Source organism: Anticarsia gemmatalis, chromosome 10, assembly GCF_050436995.1.
Source record: "Anticarsia gemmatalis isolate Benzon Research Colony breed Stoneville strain chromosome 10, ilAntGemm2 primary, whole genome shotgun sequence".
Taxonomy (NCBI): domain Eukaryota; kingdom Metazoa; phylum Arthropoda; class Insecta; order Lepidoptera; family Erebidae; genus Anticarsia; species Anticarsia gemmatalis.
In genome coordinates this window covers 6,222,514-6,235,757 of record NC_134754.1, presented here as the reverse complement: position 1 = coordinate 6,235,757, position 13,244 = coordinate 6,222,514, and the positions used below count along the sequence as shown (strand labels likewise).

Sequence of the window (13,244 nt, the reverse complement as noted above, 5' to 3'; positions counted from 1 at the left end):
ATTACATAAGTTATTATCATGCCAATATTAAAAATATTTAACGTTTAAAACAAATAGACCGACCTGGCCATCGCATGATTTGTATGTATTACACTACACAGCACGACGAGTAGTTAATGCTCCTGAAATTTTAATGGCGAATTTGTGTTTTTATGCGATGACCAAGTCGATCTATTTGTTTTAAACGTTAAATATTTTTAATATTGGCATGATAATAACTTATGTAATAACTTAAGACAGAAGGTCCTTTAAGTAGAGACGAAATAGATTAATCGACTTGGTATTATAAAGATCTCACTACTTTTTACGCCAGAAAGCCTGAGCTGCGAGACTTGAGGTTTATACAGAATGTTTTTGGTGGCATCTCACTTCTTTTTGTAGAACGAACATAAGTCCAATGTGATGGAAAGACGTTTTTTCTTACAATTCAACATATTTTCCTATGGGAATGTTGTTTAGTTTCATGGGCTAAACACCCTTACCCACCCTATATCCCCTCCCGTTATGCCTCATATAGTATGTACCTATCTACACCTATTATTTATTTAATATTTTCTACAGTAATAATGAAGTAATAATGATTCATTAACTGCAAATGTAACCTTGTAATCTTATACATTTATATGGGATTACAAAGTTATTTTTGCAGTTAGTGTATTTAGAAAACTGGACCGAAATTAGAAAATATTAAATTTTTCCCAAGATTAAGACACTAAACCCTATTTGTATTCTAAATTTTAAGCTTCTAAGTCTGCTAGAAGTACCTTAGACTTTTGATGATCGGTGAGTCAGTGAGTCAGTGAATCAGTGAGTGACAAAATTCAAAATTTTAACAAGTTGTCATTCTTAAACTACTGGATCAAATTGACTGAAATTTTAAATATACCGTGTTTATACAATGACTGATTAGTTGCTGAAAATTCAGGCTTCTTGTTTTATCCACAACGAAATTACAGGGGGGTCGAAAATAGCCCGAATTGCTTCGAGAAAAGATGGTACGGCCGTGCCGCTTTTTTTTTGCTCGACTTGCGGGGGCACTTCCGTGCCCCCAGATCATGTCATTCTAGTTATAATAACCAAAAAACTAAAGCAGTTCGCATTGAGATAATTCATTGTTGTCTATGGAGTACCCATATACTTCACCTTCATGTTATCATGTCAATCAATAAGTGAAAGTGTAATGTGTCTCAAATTCTGTAATTTCTAAAAAATAGGCATTACACCTAGAAACAATGTATAAATTTCATTAACTCTGCCACACAAAACAAAATGTACCTACCAGTTCGATTACATGTTTATAAAAATCAATTTTGAGATCACTAAGTAACAAACTTGTTTGAAACTTGACCGTGATAATTATGTAAGAGCAGTACCGACTCGCGTGAGCAAATATCAGCGTAATAAGCAACTCATTATACTTATTTGGAGTGGCGAAGTTTGGCTTTTAGCTGGATAAAATCTAAGCAGGTAAGAAGAAAAATCGTTATTAAGTTTTCCGTAACAATTTGTAAAGCTATTTTAATGTGTTTGAATGACTTATGTTTTACAATAATTCATAAAATGAACGATTAAAAGATTACGGATCTGAAATTATTATTGAAATAGCTTTGAACCCAATACAATAAGTACCGTTTATTTAAAATACCATTGCAACTTTAATATCGATGAATAGCTATAATTTGTTAAAAAATGTCTGTAAGCGGTCAGTGGCCTTCTGACAGCGAGTGCAGTACGCGTAATTTGCACCAGATAACCCCCTCCAGTGCGATCGCCCCTTGGAGGTAGGTTGTGCGAAACGGACCTTTCTCTGTTTGCGGCCAGTGACACAGTGACCGTGTTAGCGGCGGAGGGCTCGTGCCATGCACCACTCCAGCGTCGTAGTGCCGGTGGTGGTCGTCGCGTACTTGGCGGTCGCAGCGCTGGCGGGGACCGCGGCGAGCGCGCGCCGCGCCGAGCCCGATCTCACCTTCGCCGAATCCGTCTATGCTAAATTATCCGGTGCATGTAAGTAAACATCCTTCACCTCTATAATATATTATAATTAATTCCATTTCGTTTTCGGCGTGTTTAATTTATGTTATATATGTTCTTTTCTACGTTTGCAGGTCGTGCTATAATGGACTTAAGATACAATTCAGAGACAGACCGGCGTGATCAAATAAAAACCATGAAGATTGTACAATTGGACGGAAACACTGTCCGGTCATTTCCGATAAATGAAGCGTTTGTAGAACTCACCAAACCGAGAATTTTCGATATAACTAAGCAAACAAAGATTATAATACATGGATATAAAGATAGCTCACAATCAGCGGTACCATTGGAATTGGCTCGAGCGTATAACGATAAGAAGATGTTTAATGTGTTTCTAGTCGACGCCGAGCAGATGAATAAAGAAGGATACATTTTATCTGCACACAATGCTCGTCTAATAGGCAAAAGGCTAGCAAATCTTTTAGCAAACCTTGAAAACTTTGGAGCTAATGCGGAAGATTTCCATCTGTTGGGAATAAGTCTCGGAGCTCACGTCGCCGGTTGGGCCGGCAAGTATTTCTTCCAGTACAAAGAACACAGTTTAGGAAGAATAACAGGTCTAGATCCTGCGGGACCCTGCTTCTCTTATGCGTATAGTAATCAAAGACTAGACAAGGCGGACGCAGCATATGTGGATGTAGTGCACTCAAACCGGTTAATTCAAGGAGTCATCGAACCTTTAGGTCATGCAGATTTTTACATCAACGGCGGAGGCCCCAATCAACCAGGATGTATAATGCCGTCCTGTAGTCACCTTCGGGCGGCGCAAGTGTATACAGAAAGTATAATTTCACCAAAGTCTTTTGTGGCGATACGATGCCAAAGTTGGAAACATTTCGAAGCAAATGCATGTGAAAAAGATGAGTACGCAGTACTGGGTTACGGTTCATCGACAGCGACTCGTGGACTATTTTATCTGCGAACTTCAGCAAACAGTCCATTCGGTCTCGGTATGGAAGGAACAAAAAGTGAACCTGAGAAAGAAAATAATTGGCTTAAAAATTTTAATTTACCTGATATTAACATGTGATCTATTATAATAAGTTGTAGCTCAATTTCGTTATTAAGAAATAAAATGTTGCCATAAATTAAGTATGTACCTATGAAATAATATTTTGTTTTATTAGTAGTTGAGAAACTGTTAATAATATTTTGAGTGAATGTTGTATAGTGACGTATTTCACAAGTGTACTTAATTATTTACAAGTGAGTGCTCTCAAGTGTCAAGCAAAACAAAGAAGGATTACTTCACAGTTTTGTAAGTGTTTTACTTAAGCATGACGGATCGAGCTCGGATATTGCGGGACAATGGAGTTTGGCTGTTGATAATTTATTCGACACTTCATTGGCAAACAATACGCACAGAGATCTACTTCCAAACCAGGTTATATAATGAAATGATTGAATATTGATCGCAGGACTATTTTATTTGTGGTTAGATTTCTCTTTAAGCCATTGACATTGTGTGAAATCCTGGTTTAAAGAACTTACAGGTGCTTGTCACCGTTGTAGCCTAATTATTTTATTAACATTTTGTGGTTAGTCTACTTGCTTATACAATAGTTGGAGAATCAGGACTCTTACTTTCCAATAGTGATTCATGTACCAATCAAGTTGCACAATTTCGTTTTTAATAATGATACCTATTTACAATTCTAAAGTACTCTTGACAAATAAAAATAACATGTAATACAACTTGTCAACGCCATATCAGATTCCGTCTTTCAACAAGGTTGCAAGCCGATTATCACTAGCACAATAGCATATCTCCTGCAATCGTTGGCTTTATTATGAAGTCATTATCATTACAATTCTTGTGTCTGTAAAAGATTCGCCGAATGCAAGATTTCGCAATTTGTTTGTTTAATTTATTTTTATATATAATACCTACATCTTTTGATACAGACCAATTATTATTTTTTTAAAATCTATACTAATATTATAAAGCTGAAGAGTTTGTTTGTTTGTTTGTTTGTTTGTTTGTTTGTTTAAACGCGCTAATCTCAGGAACTACTGGTCCTATTTGAAAAGTGTGTTAGATAGCCCATTTATCGAGGAAGGCTATAGGCTATATATCATTACGCTACGACCAATAGGAGCAGAGTAGCAATAAAAAATGTTACGAACACGGGGAAAATTATGACCCGTTCTCTCTTATTGACGCAGGCGAAGTTGCGCGGGTCAGCTAGTGTAATATAAAAGTGTCTAGTTTATGTTTTACACTTACTATGATAACATGTAACTACAGCTCGTATACTGTAAAAGCATTATTAGGAAACTCTGTTTATCCACGATAGTCTATTTCTCAAACGAAGTGTCAACATAGAGTCGGGTCTATCGAAAAACCAAGGCCGGTAGAGATTAATACTAGTAGCAGTATGCGGAATACACTGTTGTTAGGCAATTATGTGAATACATTAGCAGCATAATAATATGTTCACAACCATTTAAGGAACTAGAACTATACAGGCGACCATTGTCAGTATTTTTACTACGATGGAAATAACAATTTTGATTGAATGTATAGAAAAACTTGTAATGAAATACCTGATTTGTAATGTTGTTGACTTTAATTCATCAAACTCGACAAGTTACGTGAATAGAAGTGGAGCAATCATTTCAAGTTCGAGCCGTCCGATACGTGTGGAAACGGAAACTACTTGTTACCGGCGTCGGCGACCGGCGCAGCGACACACAGACACACATTGATCATAGTTAGTTATTTAACACGTCTGTGTTCAATATTTATACGGAGGTGTGCTCTCTCCTGAAGGCTGAATAGTCAACGGCGACGATGTTCCCGCCACGAGCATTCATCGTGTTTCATAAAAATAAAATATAACCCCAAACCCTCTTTATAAAGTTTAGAAACTTACATTTCTGTTACGTTTGTGATCTTTGAAGGAAACAGGAAATGTATTTCACGGTCCTTGAAGATAAATCCCGTACCGGAAACAATTTCAGACTCCGTGCTGCTCAAGGAAATTTCCCGCCAGAAAAACCAAATAAGTAATAATGCTCTGCCTAGGAATAGAAACTTGGATGTCAGGTTTATCTTTATTATGAGCAAAGTCTTTATTACGAACAAAATCAGCTTGCTAAGATAATGAACTGAATACCAATCTTGGACGGGGTAAATGTTAAAAATTTGCAACACAAAATAAAACCCAAAGCATTTTTAAGGTAATAGCGCAACATAAATTGAAGATTTAATCAACGCGCCTCGCTGCCTGCCGATAATATCTGGTCTACAATGGGTCTACACCTCACTCGGAGTATACTGTAAGGTTCATAAGAACCGTCGTTTAATTAATTTAATTAGTTTTATAACATAACTTTTCTCATATTCATTTTTGTATAATGTTAGTCACGATACTGGATTGTTTTATAAACACAACTCAACATTATACTGGGTCTGGGACTCAAACCCAACATCTTGTGGTCACTGATCTCATAATTGACCCTGAGATACAATAAATTAATTAAATTTTTAAGGTTCTACCGTAATTAATTTGCTTATGTCACTGCGACCTCAAAAAAGGGTTTTTTTACGATTTCATGAACCAAAATTCATAATATTATGAATTATTTTTAGAAGTTCATTGTTTCGAGATAATTACAGTAATATTCATGAGATAAGAAGAAACATCGCCGTACTCAATAGCTCAGTACCAATAAATACAAAAACGAGTAAGTCTATTCACTCCTTTATTTTACAGAGGGGTATTCATATTTGATCACATTATCCAGATCAGTCACGGTAATGACCACTGGTCGAGACCCCAAGTCGCGGTGAAAATAAACAAAACAATTTATATAAAATAATGATTTATTTTACAAAAACATAGAACTGATTGCGTTACATTTCGTATTAACCTTCACTTTAATATTTTAATTTAATTTAGCCGTTGCTTGTAACACTTTATTTTTATAGAGCCTTTCTAATGTTGACGTAAATTAAAAAAAAAATTTAATACCTTTCCGTTCGAGTAGTTCCCGTGGAAGGCTCACTGTTCATTTTACTCGAAGGTGCAGTTATTGAGACGGCCGCTTATATAATATTAATTTTGTCATGTTTCAACAGTGTCGCATTATACTACGTGTTTTAGGGCACAATACTTACACAATTTAGTATTATAATAAATTAAACTGTTAGCAAATAGACATTATGTAACAAAAACAAAACTGTTTAGGTTTTTTATTTCACTCATATTCAGTGTTGCTAGATTCTTAAAAGAAATTACCGGTTTAACTTTAAACGATTTACGTCAAGGTCAGTATCCGGATGTAAAAGTAACCAAAACAAGAGTAAGTCGAATTAAAACTGTGGATACTATTTCACAAAATTTTGTATTACGCTGCTGTCTGCTAGTTAACGCTGTCTGTTTAAAAATAAGTGAATATTTTGCTATGATACACAATCCCAGAAAGTAAACATTTGTATTTGTTCATGGGTTCAGTAGCTCTATCGTGTTATTGCATCAAGCATCTATAACGAAATACCTAATAGTACTATTATTATGGTTTAAATAAACGTGGTGTCGACATTTCCGAATCGTTTAGGAAGCCTCAATCTCTGTCTACGCCTTTTGAAGATTAAGGGCGTGACGGTTGGGTAACTGTGAAAATGAAGAAACGGTTGGCGAACGTTAGTAATATTTTAATTGTAATACGCTTATAATATACAAAAATATCACAAAAAATATCAATTTCAAATTTTAGGTTCACCAAACGCTTGTAAAATAAAATACCGAACGAAATAATGCAATTATTAATTTACCGTTGCAATTACACAATTTCTTTCTTTGATTGCTGTGTCACACTTATTAAGGTTTTGTTTAAATACTGACGCCTTTTTATTTATTTATTCAAAAATAAATAAGTGAGTCTGATATTTTTTATAATATTTAGAAATCCTTAAAAACTCGTGACTTATTCAAAAAAGTATTCTGAAGTTGATTTGTAACAGCAATTTCGTCAGATTTAAGCGACAGTTGCAATTTCATCGACAAGACAAAATACGCTAATTTCAATCAAAGTAATTGCGATTAAAGTTAGTTTCACTATATCCGGACACGCAACTCGACGCTTAACTGACAAGAACAAATTACTTCTACAATTTTTTTTGTTTTTAACTGAAATAGCATTGACCCCTGAGACTGAGTTATTTATAGCTGATAATTGTATTAACAATAGATTCTAACAATAACGTCTAGTTTAAAATGTACAGAAGAGCAAGCAGCCAGAGCTAATTATGTACAAACGTTTTAAAGTCCTCTTGCAAAGTGAGATCCCTTCAATACATAATAAGTAGATTAGGTTGGCTAGGGCGAGTATAACGACTGTTCTGCCCGGCGCCAACTAATTGAGTGAAATAGATGGAACGAGTCTTCCACGAATAATTAAATATTAACAGGTTCCCTGTCCCCATACAATCCACTTTTTTCCATCGTATATGTCCCACTCTTTTTTTGTAGTAAATTGTTAAAATAATTTGATAAATCACTGTGGTTTTCTTTGATTTGCTAATCAAGAGGATGTACTCCATACGTCCCAATACTAAAAATGTGCATTAACCTGCTACGTCCATTTAAAAAAGGGGCATTAAGTTGGCTCTAAATTTGATCATATGTGATTCATGAACGTACAATCCTTGTTACAAAATATGTCCCATGAATCACATATGATTCATGGGACAGGGAACCTGTTAACTTTAGGATCCATGCTCCATACACGAATATCGCATGTTCGGTTGAGGAAAGTATGACTTAATAGGCGTGCAAAGAATATTATGTTTTTCAGTTAAATAATCAAGGAAAAATTATCTTTCATTTCCTATTAGAATAATAATCTTATAACATCAACAGATTTTAGTGGCAGCTGTAATCTCAGGCAAATAGGTTAGATACACAAACTCGCACTCGTGATAATGTAAATGAGGAAGTAAGCACTGAGTAGTGGGAAGTATTACGTATATTATACAAGTATTACAATGTAACAGACGTAACCGGTGTGCAGCACAATGCCCAAAGTTAAGTCATTGTGTCCGACGCTTTTAAACAATACAATTCTAGTGATTTTCTCTGATGTGCAACAAGTTACACAATGGACACGATATATTTAATGCCGCTTCGGCCGTGTATGATACCAGAGTTTGGTAACCAGTATCATACGAAGAAAAAATGATCGTTGTAGGATACTGGTATCCAAGTGAGAGGATTTATTATTTTTCTGATACCCTTCATTATGTTTGGTAACCAGTATCCAGTAAGGAATATAACATTCTGCCTATGAAACCAACTTAGCAAAACTGTGATAAGCAAAAGGGTATTTTCCCAACTGAATACTGAGATGAGAACTCTAACTGGTTATGTCATTATATCCACTTCTGGTTATATTATTGTCCTCTTTCATCCGAGTAATCGGATCGCATTCTGTACCAACGCTTATTGTAAACCCTCGCTTTATTGAAAACATACAAGTAAACAAGGAAATACTTCATGAGTTTAGATTTTTCCGACTTCATTTTTAAAATTTAGAGTAACACTCACTGTACATATATATTAATATTGTGGCAAAGCTAAAAGGTAGATTCGTTTGAGTAAGTTTTTTTCCTGTGGTACATGCGACCATCACTAGTGCTCTTCCTCCTCTCTTCGTAGTGATAAATTTAATTTCTTTACTCATTTTGGACTACATGCAACGCAAAAATATATCAATGCACATGACATGCTTATCAGCTACATACGAGGAGATGTTAAGTATTCACTTGTAATTTTTTGATATTTTCCTTTGCTGATACTCGGTTACATAAAACGAAAAATCCCTATTACTTGGATACCAGTATCCTACAACGATCATTTTTTCTTCGTATGATACTGGTTACCAAACTCTGGTATCATACACGGCCGAAGCGGCACTACCTATTTATTACCTAAGCTCCACTGTGTGCGGAGTTTCCTTTGGACCTATATTGAGGTATGAATAACATGTAAAAGTACAATTGACTACCAATTCAATGAAAAATACTTACATTATTAAAAAAGTCGTAAAGATTAACAAAAATCCCAGTCTATATTTATGGACATAGTGTAGCCCAAACAAGCGACAAACATTTCTGATTTACTTGCAACATTATTACGCAAAGGACAGTTTTTTATAAAATTTGTTTTGCATGACCATCTTCAACAGACCAGCTCAAATTTGAAAAAATCTTTTTATTTCAAATTGATTGAAACGGATCGATTTCCTCTCTGGATTGGATTTTGAAACAAAACTTCAGGCAAATAAGAGTCGCTCCCGCGCAGAGAATAAATGAGGGTTCTGCTTATTTACGGAAGAATGAAGGTCGGTGGATTTATCGAAACCTTCCTTTTAGAGCGATCGAACAATCAAAAATGTTCAATGTCTGCGTATTTTCACGACTATACCTACTATACTATACACATTGTAAGTTAATTTTAACTTGCAAAGACAGTAGCGACGATTCTCTACTATTGAAACCATCGAGTATCGAGAGTTTGACATCTTAAATATTCTTTAATATTGTTTCTACGACGCCCTCTAGAGCGCTTAACCTATTGCCATTCAACATTTTTCGATAGAGCCGGTTGTCGGTAGTAGTAGATAGTAGTAGAGAATCGCGGTATATGTTTATTTGTCTACCGCAAAACAAGTTTTACATGAATTAGTTTAGTTTTGTCAAAACCTTTTTTTGCGTATTGTATTTTTTATCAGCAGATGCTCTTTCACAACAATAACAGTAAACTAACGGCGACTAACAATAACCCCCGGACAGTAATTCACGCTAACAGTAATTCCCGGATGAAAATAGTATTGTGTAATCCACTTCTCTTTTTATGCGATTAACGATCGTGGGTTTACTTTTCCACGTTAACGCGATACATAAATGTAATGAAAGTAAATTATAGCTGTCGGTTTTATGATCCTCGTTTATCATTTTACTAGCTTCCGTCCGTGGTTTCACTCGCGTCATCTTGATATAAATATTTCAAGGAACCGATCACCAATATGCTTCTTCCGCAGAAAATATGACACTCCAACAAAATAAATTAATTACGAATAAACTCGATATTTTTACGAAACATATTTGTAAATAATCGTATTTTTTTAAATACGTTCAAAGCTGTGACGTGAGTATGGCTTTCAGTTTTATGAGTCCTTCCAATAAAAAGTAAAAAGCATTTTAAACCTGTACGTGTATCTACATAATAATATATTATTCTTAATGTAGAGCTGCGAATGTTCGTACGTCACGTCACAAACGTTCCCGTGTATGTTGCTTCATTGCTTGGAAATGGCGAACTACGTTTCCAATGACTACTGAATTAATTTCAATAATTATTCAATTCCAATCAGTTTGTGTGCCAACTAGTTAGTTACTGGCATATGGCTGGAAATTTGCACGGAAAATTGCATTGAAGCTAAATCAATAGTTCACAAGCAAATATTATAGAGTTTACCTATTATTAGTTGTTCCTGGACACTATGTATTAAATATTTATTGAGATAAACATTGGTTTATGTCAAAAACTCGACTATAGGCACCAGTTCTAAGAAGTCTTTAAAAATTCGGGAAATAAAGTTTATTATAGAGATTTGAAAATACTCACTTATTAAAGTTAACGAGTACATGCGAAGTAATGCAATTGGAATTATAATATGTTGATGATGTGAACTTACTTTTCAGTAATGTTTTTTGCTGGAAGCTCTCGGTTCTACAATGTTAAAGTAATTAAGTTCTCAAAAGACTCTTTATAATATGTAAGTACTTAATATAACAGGTTTTAATTCTGTATCATACGTTTTATCTTTTAACACTCGGAAGTATAGAAATGTAAAAAGGTAGCGTGTAATGTGACGATGAAGGTAAATGTTTGTCAAGGTATTTATAAAATGTTTTTTTAACGTATACGTAAAAAACATATTTGTAGAAGCATTGTGAATAAGAAAGAAAAAATACTTCGCTTCTTAAGATTGTGTTGTTTTCAAGTATAATTTTCTTTTGGTTCCATACTTATGTTTCGACAACTTATATGTTTTGTCATTAATCGTCTAAATTTCGTTAAGGAAACCGTTAGGAATTATTGTGGTATGTACTAAAGGAGATCGGCAGATTTCGTACAGCTTAAAGTTTGTGTTGTTTCGTAACAGAATTTGTACCACTTATTAAGGGGACTAAGTCACTTATTTTTATTTGGGAGTATTATTTTTAGAAGTCCGGATTAATTAGAAAGTATTTGTTTATTTAAATAATAATTTTTGGTCCATGGCTTATATTTTGTTGACAACTAAAGAAAAAGAAAATCTCATGAGACGTCACTTTTCGTCTGACGTCTACGCATCCGCCAATTTGCTGTTGTTTTGAATTGTGGTTTTGACAGCATCTGAGCAATATAGCGAACTATCGGGGCTTCTAAAAATGGACATAACTTTTACCTCCCAACTTTTAAAAATATAAGAATTTTAAAATAAGCTTGTCTATCATATTAGCTACCAATTAAAACAAAAAGTAAACCTAAACATGACATTTTATAAGCTGTACGAATTCTTCATATAAACCTGCCGTTCGCCTTTTGCGGACAACCCGTAAAAGAGTTTTATTTTCTCTCTTTCATGTATGTTAACTCAACTCTCGTATCTCATTTAAAGAAAAGTAATATACGAATACATTAATTTTGAGTATCTGCTTCAATATAATTTACTATGCATACTACTCTAAAATTGTCATGACTAAAAATTTCTTAACGCATTGCTGTAGGGCATGCAAAGTCCCTTGTACTTGTGGACTCAAGGCCTTCCCCGTCCCTTAATCCGAGAAGAGTCCCTTGCCTAGGAGTGTTGGCAGTAATGGGTAGAAAACTATGTATCATGTATCAAGTATATAACCTAAGTTTTTCTATTACTATTATAATCGAGAAAATAATGATACAGGCTCAAAACGCTCTGTACAATCTGATTTCGTTTGCATGCGACATATTTTGACGAGTGCCGGATGTGGGCACGTGCAACACGTCCAACCTACGTAAGCAATATCTACGTCATACATCATTTTCCATTTTAAAAATTTTATTAATAACTTTCGATGCAAAGTGAAAAATAAAACATAATTATTCGTGTTTATTCCTTGACGGCTAATTAGCTCGATTTTGTGTAGATTTGAAAACGAAGGTGCTATCATAACACACAACAATATATCTTTCTTTTTTAATTTACGAATCTAATCAACTACAGAGAATAGTGAATTTTAAAAATTCAATATTTTTGGATAGTGGTAGTTTTCAATATCCTAAATGAATAGTGCTTGCCTTTACCGAATTTATACACTTTATTTAACTATTATTACGTTAATTATAACTTCTTAATTAATAATAATATAATGTGTTTATTGCATCTTAAAATTCGTTGTTACCTATAAAATATAACAGTGTATCATTAAAATAACGATAAACTCGTAATTTTGATCTTAGATGTTATTACTTTCCACAAAAGATAAAATTAATAACGAATGATATACACCGTCTATAAAGCGTGGTGTTATTAGATTTTCTCTTACACCTACTGGTTAAGGGTAAGCGTTGATAATCTCGTTGATAGCATAAGCCTATGACTTTATAATGTGTTCTCTTAACAGCTTTTGATTCATCTTAAGAAATCAAACAACTTGAGAAGCTATTATCTCTTCAGAATTATGTTTTAAACACTTTAAAATTCTAGCAAGTAATCTAAAGTGAAGATGGAATTTAAAAAACACATAACTCTTCGAAGACCACTTTATAATTTTAAACAAAGTTCTAAATTTTTTCTAGTTCTCGCAAGTACTTGAAACAATATCTCACGGCTGAGATGATCACGTTTTCAAGACTATTTATAAGTCCATCGAATTAATAATACGAACGCCTGCATTTTAATTTTTTATTAGCAACATGTTTGTAATCAGTGTAACTTTTAGTTATTCAACTGAGACCGTCCCTAATGAGGGTGACATTTAAACAACTAACTCATAATTCTGTGTCGCTCGTAAATACATGCCTACACGTGCCGAGATAACGTTTAGTTGTTATTAACGCCTACGTGAGCTTTGTCCGACGCTACTCACTTTGCATCATTGCAGGTATTATGTCCGCTTTTGAGAACATCTAAGCGCTGATAGTTTGATTGCAAACTCTAATAGCACACCTAACAAAGTG

General features: G+C 34.3%; 1 protein-coding gene across 1 annotated transcript; it reads left to right on the top strand.

Moving 5' to 3' along the window:
* The first annotated feature begins 1,832 nt into the window (after positions 1-1,832).
* On the top strand, positions 1,833-3,463 carry LOC142976029 (phospholipase A1-like). Its single transcript, XM_076119224.1, has 2 exons — positions 1,833-2,004; positions 2,106-3,463. Exons 1-2 carry the CDS (start codon positions 1,860-1,862, stop codon positions 3,062-3,064), a joined length of 1,104 nt encoding a protein of 367 aa, XP_075975339.1. The 5' UTR covers positions 1,833-1,859; the 3' UTR covers positions 3,065-3,463.
* The last annotated feature ends 9,781 nt before the right edge of the window (positions 3,464-13,244 follow it).